This window comes from Abrus precatorius, unplaced genomic scaffold (assembly GCF_003935025.1).
Source record: "Abrus precatorius isolate BTA unplaced genomic scaffold, Abrus_2018 Scaffold7, whole genome shotgun sequence".
NCBI lineage: Eukaryota > Viridiplantae > Streptophyta > Magnoliopsida > Fabales > Fabaceae > Abrus > Abrus precatorius.
Window position 1 is genome coordinate 28993266 of NW_020874417.1, and position 12849 is coordinate 29006114.

The 12849-nt window shown below is 28.2% G+C and overlaps 1 protein-coding gene across 1 annotated transcript; it reads left to right on the forward strand.

Moving 5' to 3' along the window:
- The first annotated feature begins 418 nt into the window (after positions 1–418).
- On the forward strand, positions 419–829 carry LOC113872796 (probable histone H2B.3). The gene has a single exon (XM_027510621.1). The coding sequence runs from the start codon at positions 419–421 to the stop codon at positions 827–829; it is 411 nt and encodes a 136-aa protein (XP_027366422.1).
- Positions 830–12849: the final 12020 nt, after the last annotated feature.

The window sequence follows — 12849 nt, forward strand, 5'->3', positions numbered from 1 at the left end:
AAATATATTTGATCAATATTAATTTTATGCAACTCCAAAATACAGAAAGTTTTTCTCCTTTATGATTAATTAATTAATTAACAATTAATCAATAGTCAATCCAGCCAAAACTGAATTTCAAAACCCAAAATTCAAACGCCCCGCCAAAACTACAGAAAAGAATATATTTTGTAAATAAATAAAAAAAGGACGTGCAAAGATTGCGAAACCTGAGATTTGAAAATCTCCCTCCAAAACTGAACTTCCATGTCATCAATCCGCGCATACTAAAACCCAACCAATCAGCATCCACCATCCATTCCTATATAAACACTCTCACCATCACACCCTAATCACTCATCACATTCACCTTTCTCTTACCTTTCAAAGCCTCTACTACCAAGCATTCTCATTTCCCTTTCTCCCCTCTAACGAATCTATGGCTAAGGGCGAGAAGAAACCGGCTGAGAAAAAACCGGCCGAGAAGGCTCCCGCAGAGAAAACTAAGGCTGAGAAGAAGATCCCGAAGGATGCGTCATCCTCGGACAAGAAGAAGAAGAAGAAGGCCAAGAGCGTAGAAACCTACAAGATCTACATCTTTAAGGTTCTTAAGCAGGTTCACCCTGACATCGGAATATCTAGCAAGGCCATGGGAATCATGAATAGTTTCATCAACGATATCTTCGAGAAACTAGCTCAGGAGTCTTCTAGACTCGCTCGATACAACAAGAAGCCTACCATCACCTCTCGTGAGATCCAGACCGCTGTTCGCCTTGTTCTCCCTGGTGAACTTGCTAAGCATGCTGTTTCTGAAGGCACCAAGGCTGTTACCAAGTTCACTAGCTCATGAGCTCGTTTGTTTTAATTAGGGTTCACATAATGTATATTTTGGATCTTTTTTCGATGTAGCTAAACAATGCCTTTTCCTTGGATTTTTATTTGAATTTTGTCTTTTAAACACCGCTGTTTTTGGTATTGCTATCGTTCACACCTATCTTTACCTCTGAATTATATATGGATATGCAGCGGGAGATTGTAGCACAAATTTTTATTAATATGATGAAATTGCTCTAATTTGAAATGCTTTGTGTTTGTATTATTATAATAGTTCTTTGATATAATTTTTGAATTAGTTGATGTTAATCTATTGCGTGATGCGTCAAGTGCTGGTGGTAATTCTGCTATTTGGTGATTCTGTCTTTCACTCTTCTAGTATAAGATAAAATTTTTGGTTGGCTGTTGGTGATTTTGTTTTTGTTGCCTCCTACTTCTAATTCTTTACTTGTATCAAATGATGATTTTTTTGTGGGTGCAATCATTGTGTTGTTGAAGGATGGAATTGCAGGTTGTGAAGGTGCTGTGAGTGGTGACTGGATAAAGATTGCTGTATGTATGTATGAATGTGTTCTAATGTTTGCTGGTCTATCTTGCTTTGCCATGTGTTGTATCTGCTGGCATGCTGTCCTGATTTTAAGATATTGGTTTTTTTTAATTGTTGTTGCTTGTATGGTTATCACGTATACTAGCAGTTTTTGCAATCTTAATTATATGTGATGTTTGGGCAAATCACTAATATGTTTTAAGATTGCATGAATTGCTTGAAATGTTAAAAAGTAGGGTGCCTTTTGGGTGGAATCAAAGATCTAACTGCCTATGTTTAGTGTGAATTAATCCTAGGACTGTTCAATCTCTGGTTGTGTTCACTATTGTCTTTTGCTATACTTTATTGCCTTTGAAGATTTACATTGGATTGGTTTTTCACTTTGGGTGTTGATTGGGGTGTTTGATCTCTTAACTTGTGGTTGATAAAATATTTATTGAACATTACTGGTGGTGATCTTGAAGAACAAGTTTTAGGGGTCTGTGATATTGTAACTTATTTTTTCAGAAGTTATGGTGTCATGATCAAACAAATTTGTACAAAACGGTTTAACGCAGACTTCAGATTTTTGTGGAGATATACCTTTTAACTAATGAATGTGAGGGCTATAATTTGCAGCTGTTTAAGTTATATTTGTCTACTATTGAATTTAGGGTCACTAGGTTTTATTTGTATGATCATATTCTTGTTGAAATGCATTTTTTGTACCGAGGAATGTTGCTGAAGGAGTTTAACTGCAAGAGGAGTTGACTGTCTTAGGGTCTGGACTTGGCGGACTTAGCTGCTTGTGTTAAAATTCTAATATGGTTGTTCACAATCACTGGATGATAAATTCTAATATGTTATTAGTGTAGTCTGTTTATGTTCATTTTTTTCTCCTTTTAACAGCAATTTCTCAATGCCACTTTTTATTTTTCATTGGCTCAAAAAGTCACCTGCAAGCTTAAATGCTGTGTTTTCCATGCATGATTTATGTTTCTTTTGCATTCCTGGTATGAGGTATCAGATGTTTCTTACAAGACATCCTTATAGTCTGAGCTATTGGCAGGGACTTGTTCGGTAAATTTGGATGAAAGTTATCAATTGGCACTTGGCATATTTTTGTGTGGACTTTATATAGCTTTACTCTCTTTCTCCCAAATGTTTTTCCTAACGTAGGGTAAGTTTTGAATAAATGAGTTAGGAAAAAAGTTGAATGGCATCTATTAAAGAAAATGGTAGATCCACGGCTAAGATAGTGGTCTTGTGTTTGGACATATGAGAAAAAGACACATAAAAACACCAATTTGGAGATTGGATCTGATTAATGATAGTCCAAATTATAAGAGATAAAAAGAAATGAAGGCCTCTTAGATTTGATTTTTGATAGAAAATTCGTCTATTTCATATTGCTGCCCATACCTAGTGATTTTTGGCTTGAAAATTATCAAGCCAAGGATCAAATGTGGTCTGTATTGAAGAGTCTGATTTACTTGTTCTCATCTGTTAAGTGTGGATGCATTTCCACTGTTGCAATTGCTTGTTTTTGTATCTTACTAGGGTTTGTTCTAGTTAATTAATTATGTTCTTGTAAAAAATACACTAGTCTTTTGTAGTCTTTGTCCTTGTCCTCTAATCTAATGTCTTGTTGAATATAAAATTTTATATTCTATTCTTCTGTGACATGGGAGAGGGTACTTGGAAAGGTACTTTGATGGTAAAGTAGTATTTTGTTTGGAGTAGTAAATGTTATTAAATATTCTGAAATCAATTTTTTACCTATCAATTTTTTTTTTTTTTTTATAGACATGATTCGTATTTTCTTTCTTAAACATGATATTGGACTAATAAACTTAATGATTTAACTCTGTTTTAATCTTTTAGATTATTAGGATAATTAGCATTTTCTTATTTGGTTATCAACCTTAATTAACTTATTAATTTATTTTGATGTAACTAGATGAATGTTTGTCCTAAGGTTAAGATGAAGAGGTGTGAGCACCCTTTGTTCTGAGATTAAGCCGAATGGGTTTGAGCATCTTTTATCTTGAGGTTAGGGTGAAAAATTTCTTTACTGTTTTTTATTGGGCTATGCTGTGATCATGATATGCTGATACTCTCCTAATCGATCTTTTTCAGAACCCTTAACTTCAATTTGAACTATGGCGTGTGGCTTGTTATAAGAAGCCCGTGTAAACCACTCTTCTTTGCGGTGCAACAATCATTTGTGTGTTTACATTAAACTCGTGAAAGATGAGAATGACAAAGTAATCAATCTTACGTATCCATTTGTTATACATGCGTAATTGCATTTTCACACTGAAAGGCAAATTATTTGTGTTGTTTTCGAGAGTCAGAGGGTATCTGGCCTTCCCAATGGTGTTGTAGACTATACCACTTACCTCATATCTTAAGGACCGTATCTAATAATTTTGAGAATGCTCTAACCTGAGTTCAGATTTTTTCATATAAACTTAATGTCATTATCAATTTGTTTCAATTTATATTACCACTTCATGTATAAGGGACCTCAGTTCATAAGTGTTTTTTGAAACTTTTCATTCATCGAACAAAAAGACTATGCAAGATTTATAGGTGTAACTCGCGAGTAACTTTCCTTCCAATCTCTTCTTGACCTATCGATTTCGGGCATGACCAACAATATCGTGGCTGTTTTCATTTAGCAATTGGGTTAAGGCTTCACTAATTAGGCCCTGTACCATTTGGGACAGTTCGTTCAACCTTACAATTTGCATGATAGCCCTATTTTGAACTTGGACCATTCTCAGTTTTGGGCTTGTAGATAAGTACTAACAATAGATCTCTCTGTTTAAACAAAAGGGATCTTTCTTCCATATCTGTTCTTCTCTTTCTGACATTCCTATCACCATGCGTAGCTTTCCAAATTGTTTGGTAAGATTAGTGCTTATGGAGTTAGTCAACCCGATCAATGGCTCCATCATATTATTATTTTGGTCAACATGGCTTCATGATGGTTAAAATAGGCCCAATTGAGCTAGTAAATGATCCATCGCATGTTTTATTGTTGTCCTTCTACAGCATAATTATTGATTTTGAAATTGTTAGCTCTTTCCCTCCTTTGGTTTAGTTGAAGATTCATTGTTTACTCTGGCCAAAATGTGTGGCATTGAGAGACACATGCATTAACTATTATTATTTTTGGATGATTTCTTTTTTTGGTCGATCAATTTGTCTATATATTCTGAAAATGTTCATTTAAGCCTAAAACTTCAATAAAAACTATTTGTATGTTTAAGTTTGTGGTCTTGAAGTAAAAGTGGAGTTAAATAAGCTTACGCTCATGACAGTTACCTTGATTTTTTATATATACGATTAAATTTTTTATTTATTTATCGAAATACAATAAAATTATGATTTTTTAAGAATAGAGGTTAAAAATATTAAATACTTTAAACTGTAATAAAATACATGGGTTGAATTTTTTTTTTTATAATTTAAAATTATAAATATTTTATTTTTAATAACAATTTTTTTAAACGCATGCTGTTTAGACATACAGAAAAACCAAATCTTAATTCACAGCCCCCCAATACTTGCTCTTTCTTCAGAGCTCATCTCCAAAATTGAAGGCACTGAAACATTTTCCAATCGTTTTCACAAACATAAGTGCTCCTAAAATGCCACTTGATGATGACTTTCTTGCCAAAATAAAAAAGTTAATTGCTTTGCCATTAACAACAGTCTTAGCAACACTTTTGCATATTTGTATTTATTTTTATTTTCGTAATTGATTATAATTCACTTAGTTGATCCCAACAACAGGTTCTTTTTGTTTTCAATACAAATAAAGGAAATCCATAGATTTAGTACGTATGAGGAGGAAAATAACAGAATGAAGGGCAAGTCATGTTATTTACTTTTTGGGGCAAAGCTAAGTAATCTTCAATTCACCAAATTAACTTCTACCGATTGAATTAAGGCACCTAAGATACCACTTTTCAAGTTTGATAACTTGCAAATCATATATTCGTAAAGAAGAAAATGGAACTACCTTCAAAACAAATAAAGAATTTATGGGTTTTTTTTAATATTCAATATTAACAATTAGAAAAAATATTAGCAACATGCTATTAGTGAAGAAAAATATGTTAGCAACACACTTTTTACTATTGAATAAAATTTATTAAAATTTAAAAAATAAAAAATATTAATTTAAGAATGAAAAAGATTGCTTACAATTAAACCCTTAATAGCATTTTAAAAATATTAATCAAATATCATGATTAAAATACGATGTAAATATAATGCTCGTTAATAAATAGTTAGTCAATATATATATGTAAATGCATATTAATTGTAATTTATTATATTTTTTCTTTAACATACATTGTCATTCTCAACACCTGCAAATACTTGAATTCTTCTTTTCGACAGAAAATTCAGATTGTACTCTACTAAATACCTATGCAAAATATTCCTTTTACTTGTCCTTTATTCACTTTAGAAATTCAAACAATAAAAGGAATTAAAACCTGCTTCTTGTCTGTTATGTATTTCTTCTATTTCTTGTCTCTTTTTTATTTTTAACATGTAATAATTAACACATATGTACATTATATTTGGGGACAGTGTTTAAGTAATGGGAAGGAGCTGACTCTTTATATAAAAGTAAAATTTTTAATATATATATATATATATATATATATTATAGAATTTAATTTAAATATAATAATAATGTAATGATTTCTTACACTATCATCTTAGTTATATATTGTCATATATGTAATACTAATTAGTTTTTATAATAATTATAAAACACATTCATTATGTATTTTATTTAATTGATAGTAAAAAATAATTTATACCGATAGTATATCAAATTAAACATTATTTTATATTAGCAAGTTCTCCTAATAAATTAAGAGATTAATTTTTTTGTTTAAATTAAATTTTCTTTATAGTGCATCAATTTAATCAATCAAGCTAAGCTCTACTAATTTTTTTAGATAACTAAATATGACTTAATTTAAATACTATCTTAATAAGTATTTATAAAAGTAAAAAATTAATTAATAATATAAATAATTTTTTTTCATAAATTAAAATAAACTTTTATTATTGTGTAACCCCATTGATTAACAAAAAAAAAAACATATTTATTTATTTTTTTAAAAATTATTTTTATTTAGCTTCTCTAAACTTTGAAGAAATAAAGTACTTTTTACTTATAAAAGAAGTTTTATTTATTTTTATATTAATTTTTTTTCTTGATTTATCTGCAACCTTACCAAAACTGGGGTATATACATTTTGTGTTAGTAGACTTTCTAATAAATTAAGAGAAATTTTTTTTAGTCTAAACTAATTTTTTGTTATACTTTATTTTTTTAAATTCAAATAGTTAAAGTTCAAATATTAATAAAAAAATTTAGATCACTAATATATATATATATATATATATATATATATATTTCAGATAAATAATGCATATATACGTGTAACATTTTGCATATAATACTTTTGATTCCATCAATATAACCAATTATGTTTTTTCATTGCTTCTAGACAAATTTTACTAAATACATCCATTTTGTGTTAGCATACTCCTCAAATAGATTAAAAGATTAAATATTTTAGTCCAAACTCTTTTATTAAAAGTTTATCATTTTAAGCTGAAATAGTTTTGAAATATCAATAATAATAAAAAAATGATAAAAAAATAATTTTGTTGCAAATAAATAATGTGTGCATGCATGCAACGTGCATGATCTTTTAACTATATTAATTATTTTGATTTTTTAATATAATCAATCAAGTTCCATCATTATTTTTAAAAGAATTTAACTAAATATATAAATTTTGTATTTGCAAGTTCTTTCCATAAATTAGGAGACTAAACCTTTTATTCAAAATTGTTTTTTTATAATTTTTATTTTCAATTCAAGCAGTTATAATTTAAATATTAATAATAAAAATTTAAATCATAAAAAGGGATTTTTTTATTACAAATAAATAGTAACACATGGCAGTGTGTATGACCTTTTGAATATATTATTCTTTTGCTCCCTCAAAGTAATCAATTAAGTTCCATTACCTATCAAATTAAGTCTCTCTTGTTTGTCTTATTCTTATGACTTTTGCTCTTTGTACACCTAGGTAGGTTTGAGTAAGAGCCAAGCAAGTGGTGGCATATTCCTGTAATTGGAACTAGACATTAGCAACGACTCCAAGTGATTATATATAATCCTAACATGACACGAATTTCCCTCTTACATTCATACTAATCACAAGATCCGATCAAAATGCCAACGTGAAACCCTATAAAAATTTAGAAAAGAACATGCATGCGGATACAAATTGATCACATCATTGCACACATGCAATGCTACTCTTGTTTCTCAAAGAGCTTGTCAATTGAACTGATCTAAGGTGATCGTGTTTAACAAAATCTTCTTTGGGTGACTTGAAGGGAACAGGGTTTAATGGGTGAAATGATGTTATGGCTTCTTGGAGATGGAATTTTGCGGAAAACAGTAGAGGATGATATGGGTGGCAGAAAAGGGACAAGTTGGATGCAGATAAAACATTGTGTGTGATGGGTTACCTAACAGTAGCATAATCCACACGCCTTCAATTTTACATCCCAATGTCCTTGTCGGTATACATGTAGAACACAAATAATTCTCATGTATTAATTTAAGGTACCCCACTTGTATACCTAATCCCCATATTGCTTTGTGGAATATTGATTGCATGTGGTCACCCTACTCTCTAGAAATCAAACTTTGTTTTGTTTTCATCCTCTTTGTTGCAAGTTATTACTTCTTTTCTTAGTTACCAAGTAGACACGTTGGAAGGCTCAATGTTTCAGCAAATAATGTCCCTCAGATCCAGTAGTTTCTATACAAATTTGGTGCCACTGTTGAGCTTTAATATTGTGGTTTAACATTTTGTGATAGACTATAGTCTCTTTTGCTAACCTCAAATATAATGTTATCATTCATATCTATTTTCTTAATTAAGCATATTACCGCATTTTAATTATACCAAGGTCAATATTTCAGATCTTACAAACCTTATTTTAACTCATTTTCATTCTTAGCATTGATAAAATTTGCAGAAATTGTGATAATTTAATGAATAATTTTTAAAAAATTAACAGGCTGCTTCATTTTATTATTATATTATTTCCACATGGGAATGTTAAGTGAGTGGAAAAGAAAAGGAATTTACGCTTGGTCGCTTTTTTCAAACTAGCATGTCCAAGCTAAATTGATAATCATATATGATTTGTCTCCAACTAGCCATGATTGATTTTAGTAGGTTTTCCCAATAGCGCATTTGATGCCTAGAAATGAGTTATGGGACAAATTTGCAGCATCAATTAATTGGCCCACTAATCAAATAATTTTGTTTCATTATAATTCTAGGCATGCTACTTTCTGTTTGCAAGGGAACTTAAGTACTCTCTTAACATTTCATATTTCTATATATACCTTTCAAAAAGAATCTTATGAGTAAAAAACTATATAAATAATCACTTAAACCTATGATAAACACTGCAATTCATTGCATATTTCTTCTTGTTTAATTTTCTTTGCTTTATTAACTTCAGCTTTATTTCTCTATTAGGCGCCATTGGTTGAATATTCTTAATTACACTAAGAGAGGCAAAATCATATTTTCACGATCATCTTCATCAATAGCTTTAATAGGAGTTGTTCCAACATATGCCAGAGTATCTTTGCACTGAAGTCATTTGGTATATACCCTCGACTACAATGATTATTTCACCATAAAAATAAGAGAGTAGACATTGATGTCTATCATTTATTAATTTAACAAGTGCAAAAGCGAAATTTCGAAAATGAAACAATTGAAAGTAAAATTTTAGATTATGTGAAATTCCAAAATTTTCAGAAGAAAATAAACAATGTCTAACTTGGCCTTGCATTAATCTTCGAGGTATTACCACAACAATATGAAAAAAAGAATCTTTGCTGGACTAAAGATTTTTTTTTTCCCAAATAGTATTAAAGTGATTGATATGATTATTTTCAAAATTTAAAGAATTTTAATGCTTTCATTACACGGCTCGATAAAAATAATTTGTATGAAGTTTTTTGTATGTAATTAATGATATATATATATATATATATATATTAAATATGATGAAATATTTTTTTAGTTATTGTGATTAAAAACAAACTTATGAGATTCATTTCACAATTTGCTGAAATCTAATATCAAAGATAAAATACGATTTAAAAATTAAATACTGACAAAAATAATAGATATTTTTTTATACCGAAATTAGCAACATAACACTATCAAATGCATATTGAATTTAGTTTCACCCCAACAAGAATGACATATATTATTTTATTCGAAGAAGTATGTAACTATTATCATTAAAGAATTCATTATTATTTAAATACTGATTGTTTTCCCGCATCATACAAAATATTATAGTTAAATACACTTAGGTTCGTAGTTATTATTTGGATTCAATTTCAAAATATATTTATGAAAAAAAATATTGAGAATGGTCTTGTTTTAGCTTTTAACTGTATTAACAAAATCAATCTCTCTCATATACTAAACGAACAAATACTCTATTAGAACAAAAATATTATGAAATGATAGATATAAAGAGTCTAATTTCCAACAATATGAACGTTGAAAAGGCATGCTAACATGCAGAGCACTCATACCCACTTTCTGTGAGGTGATGTGCAAGAAGCAATTGTTTATGCAGATATTGAATGATGGTGTTTAATCCAATCCCCAAGAAGGGTAAGAGTAAGACAAGGGCCTAATTCTTGTGATGGTAGTTCCTAATTTCCACCTCATTGCATAGTCATTGGCTCATAGATATTATTCGTTAATATTACTGCTCCTTCTTCACCTGCAAGAAAGACTTCTCAAACCCTTCCACTTTTATCATAAAGTTTACTACAAACTTTAGGACTCGAACAAGTTATTCTTTTATTCTCTCATCAACCTTTTCTTTATTTATTGTAGCTTTTTAACTTTGCTCGTCTTCCTTTATTTTATTTTCCCATCCTTTTTTCATGCATGCATCCATCTTCATGACGTGGATATGGTTTTTTTTAGACCCAAGACAGCTTTTTGCTTTTACAACGTTGTATACATAAATCAAAATATAAATACAACAAAAAAAATCCTATGATAAATTAGGATTTATAACCTAATAATATATATTTTTTAAAATTAAGTTTTTTATTTTAATTTATAATTTAACTTAAACCTAACTTATTCCCAAAAGTTAACTTATAAGAGAATGATTACAAAAGTTCTTATAAAGACTATTCTAGTTTTTATTTTTAACAAGTGTAGAATATTTTAACATAATTTAGTCTTCTAATTTTTTTTCTTATTTTATCCTTTAATTTATAAAAATATTTTAAACAAGTCTTTATTTATTGAAACATTATTTCTATTAAAAAATTACTATTTATTTTCTTTTTTTAGTAAACTCTCAAAAAATACAATATATCTTAATGAATTTTTTTGACAAAAAAAAAATAAAATCATCAGTTAAAGTAGAGTCTGTGACCTAAATAATATCTCCTTTTCTTTTCAAGTTAAGTTTTAATTTATTATAATTTTACATAATCCACAATCACAAAGGCAGTGCTTTTTTTTTTTTTTTCCCTTTTGAATTTTGTTTCTTATTAAATTGTGAGTCATGAGCATTCCATAATTTTTCTTTTGGAAAAAGTCAAGGTTGCCTAAATGAAGAAAATCTTTATATATTAGAGAGGTAATATAAAACGACTCATATGATTTCACCTAACAATAAAACTTTTAGGATTATTGATTCATGGCATGATATCAGCATTTAAAACAAGCTAGTTGTCTGTAATATTTCGATCATTGCCACCCTCATTCTATTAATAAACACCATGCTCTTCCACTGCCAAGCATAAAAATTGCGTTGTCTTAATGGGAGAATGAGGAACTATCTAGTTTATGGTGTGGAAGGAATTCAAGGCTTGGGTCGAGATTGATGGAAGGCAATGAGCAAAATAAAATAAAAAAACATTTAGAAAATAAAAAGATACATTAATTCACTACAAGAAATTATATATACATATATATATATTTAGTGACTAAAGTTCTGTGAAGCTTGTAAAATTTATCACTAGACATATAATATTTATGGCTAATTTTTTCTTAAATAATGTTTGTTCATTGAAAATATGTTAGATGCATAGGTGTACCTTACATATCTTCACATCAAACTCCAAGTTCGGATAACTTTTCAACGACAAATAATAATACAATCCCTATATATACTTTTGAGAAGAAAACTGCAGTGAATTCAATAAAATAAAATAAAATATTTGATTTTATATCATTTCTTATTTAATACTTAACTTCTTCATCTGCAAAAGATATATAGAAAATGAAACTTTCTGAATATTAAATATAAAAGCATATATGGCCATATAGTTTGACCATTTTTTTCGGTGCTTTTTATTCTGGTGGATTGGACTATGGCACTGTACCAAAATTTGATAATTGGTTTTTTTTTAAAAAATTATTCGATTTGATGTTTGATCTATTAAATCTTAAATTTCGTATAAACTTCGTTGTAAAGGCAAAAGAGTAAGGAGAGAAATTGAAACCAAGAGATTTGTCAATAACATAGTTTTATGGTAAACATCAAGCATCTAATCACTTAAAAATATGTACATTTATTAATAATTTAAATAAAATTAAATAATCTATATATTTTTTTTCATAATAACTAAATATTTTGATCTAGATAATTCCCTCTATTCCCAGCAGTAGATTATGACATCTAATGAAAACATTTCACGTTTTAAAAATATGAAAACTATAAATATGAATTACACAATTATACACAACTATGAACTACAAATATGAATTACACAACTATAAACATCAAATAATTATTTAGAAAATTATGCATATTTATATTTTAATCATATCTGTTTAAATAAAATTTAATAGTTTATATTTTATAGTCTAATTTTCATTTTTATCCAACCAACGATAAAACAGAGTGTAAAATATTTAAATTTACAAATGTTAATTTTTAAAGTTATTTTTAAACAATAAAAATAAATTATTTTATTGTTAAACAATATATTATACTTTAATATTTTTTAATATAATAATTTTCAATAAAGAAAGTCTTCATAACTTCAAACGGCTTGAAAGTCCATGTTAATAAAACTTATAAATTTACTATGCGTATCTAATGTATGATAAAACATAAAAAAATTAAAATATTTATTATACTTATAATATAAAATTAAGTTATTTTATGTCTTTTAAAAATAAAAAAAATACATAGTTAATAACTCATTCAATTTGTAACTTATTTTTCAAAGTGTTATTTAAAATAATTTTAATGATCTTTAGTATTTTATACTTTCATAAAATATTTATTATGTTTTATACATGTCTTTAATAAATAAAATTAGTACAAGTTTAAACCAAAAATAAAAAGAAAGTTAATAATATGAATTAGAT

Bases quoted from the DNA above. Each gene is read 5' to 3' on its own strand.
- LOC113872796 (XM_027510621.1), top strand. From the start codon at position 419: ATGGCTAAGGGCGAGAAGAAACCGGCTGAGAAAAAACCGGCCGAGAAG.